At 36.6% G+C, this 2,331-nt stretch overlaps 1 protein-coding gene across 1 annotated transcript; it reads right to left on the reverse strand.

Moving 5' to 3' along the window:
* Positions 1–638: 638 nt before the first annotated feature.
* Positions 639–1,798, reverse strand: LOC135120401 (brachyurin-like). Its single transcript, XM_064044706.1, has 6 exons — positions 1,687–1,798; positions 1,480–1,630; positions 1,268–1,422; positions 1,126–1,212; positions 924–1,066; positions 639–862 (listed from the first exon to the last, which is right to left on the reverse strand). Exons 1-6 carry the CDS (start codon positions 1,781–1,783, stop codon positions 701–703), a joined length of 795 nt encoding a protein of 264 aa, XP_063900776.1. The 5' UTR covers positions 1,784–1,798; the 3' UTR covers positions 639–700.
* Positions 1,799–2,331: the final 533 nt, after the last annotated feature.

The following is a 2,331-nucleotide window of genomic DNA, read 5'->3' on the forward strand; positions in this document are numbered from 1 at the left end:
AATCCGAAACTGCTATGCTCAAACAACGAATCAATCGAAGAAGAAATTTAGCACGTCCGTCCGCATTCACTACTCACACAGATATGTTTGTTGTTTTATACTATGTAGTGATTATATCTCGACTGCCTTCGTATTTCTTTAATAATATAGTGAGACATTAACTTTTTAGAAAATTTTAGGTTGTATAGTATGTTATATAGAGAGTTAGCATAAAGTCCCGGAACGGTCGAATAATTTTATTTGAAAAGATTTTTTTCTGAAATTTGCTTTGGATGTTAAACATGATGACTTGATTACAACGATTTGAGGTTTTTTTTTGGCGCTTCATAACCTAAGAAAATGAAAATGTTAGTTTTAGATTCGTTCCGCGTATCTATCATGTACGACGTCAGAAACAACCGCCGTTTTTTTCAGTAAAAATTGCCGCCGTTGAAGAAAGAATTTGATGTCATTCTTCTATCGAACACCCAGATTAAGGGAATCACTCGAGATTTGATAATTTTGATAAGGTTCGATAACAATGGCTGTCGAAAGAAAGTTCCTTGTATACTGTGTATTTTTTGTTTAGTGTTTATTATTATCATCATCTTAATTCTGAGACACCCTGTATATAAAAAGAAAATAGGAAAATGCACGTAAATTGTTCATAAACCTTTGTTTTTATTGATAAAATAACAGATTTTTAGAACTATTTATAATTTTAAAGTCCAGTATGGTTTTGGATCCAGTCTCTGTAAACTGCCGTCCTGGTGTATCCAGAAGGAGCACCGCTTTCGCATCCTTCGGTACTAACAAAACTGGCTATTGCTACGTGAACTGGATTTGAACCTGCATTAATCACCACTGGGCCGCCACTGTCACCCTAAAAACAATCATTATGTTAAAACATCCTTAAAAATTAATTTATATATATATATACTTACGGTGCAGGTACTTCTGACTTGAGATGAGGGAGAATCAGCACAAACCATTTCAGGTAGAATCGAGCCATAATAATTTTTACATTCTGTGTTCGAAATGGTGACCAGTTCAACGTAATTCAACGAGTCGCTGATTGTAGTTCCATCTATGGAAATGGGAAAAATTGTTTTGACAAAAAAAATAAAGTGTGTTTAATGTACTAACCATCGCTAGTTAAACCCCAACCGCTCACCGTAATGCCAACATTTTCACCAAGTTCTTCAGAAGACAAACTGACGGCAATCGTGTTTCCTACATAAGTATTTTGTACAACAACTGCTAAAGGAGGAGTTCTTGTAATTCTTACCACCAAGATTTAAAGGTGTCCTGAGTCTGATAAGTCCAATATTGTTGGCAAGAAGATCGTTGTCATAGTCTTCATGAAGAATAAGTCGAGAGGAATCTGAAACGTCGCCTCCATAAGCATCCGTGGATCCACTTACGATTGTCGCCGAGTCAGCCCTGGTAGATGAAATAAATGTAATGATTTTGGATAAAGTACGCTATGTATTGTATTACCCGTTGATGCAATTTCCAGAAGTTAAGATCCATTCTTCGCTGATTATGCTGCCTCCACAGAACCAAGTGCTTTCACTACTAGACAAAAATAAAGCAACTTGCCAAGGAAATTGACCTTCTGCTGCTTGATTTCCATTAATAATTCTAGCACCTATATAAAATAATTATAAAAACATAGATGTGCAATACAGGTTAGAAAATACTGACCTGGAACCTTAGAGGGGAGGACCTTTGAGTGGGCTGGTGAAGAGGGCAACGCCCAGCTAGCTGACGCACACAAGCAAAGAACGGCAAATCGGAACATTTCGCTTAATGATTTTATTCTATTCAGATTGGTGTTTTTATACTTGCATTTTGAGTGTATTTTGCGAATCGCCGTAATTGTGTTACTTATCACACAATACGCTTTTACTATACATACTTGAGATGTATATCTAACCAATTGAATACTATACTGATTTCCATGAAAATCCGAACACCTTGAACAAATTGACTGATAAAACTGAAAGTTTCACCAAATGTGCTTTAAATCGAACTAAATAAATGATTAAAATAACAGGCCTAAAACTTGTGAAATAAAAAATTTATTTAATAATGTGTGGCATGATTGAAATGTGTCCTGTATCCAATGGGATCTCGTCCCAAGCTTTCTGAAGGCGCATACGAAGGTCATTTAAATTATTCGGGATATGCTGCAAGTTACCTAGACGTGTGCCCATGATATCCCACACATGTTCGACTGGTGACAAATCTGGTGAACGAGCAGGGCAGGAGAGAACTTCAACATTATGTTGTTGTAGGTACTCCGTTGTGACTTGCCGTATGTAGGCGTGCATTGTCTTGCTGACATAG

This window comes from Zophobas morio, unplaced genomic scaffold (genome assembly GCF_036711695.1).
Source record: "Zophobas morio isolate AGI-343-1 ecotype UQ-CSIRO unplaced genomic scaffold, CSIRO_AGI_Zmor_V1 ptg000005l, whole genome shotgun sequence".
Lineage (NCBI taxonomy): Eukaryota > Metazoa > Arthropoda > Insecta > Coleoptera > Tenebrionidae > Zophobas > Zophobas morio.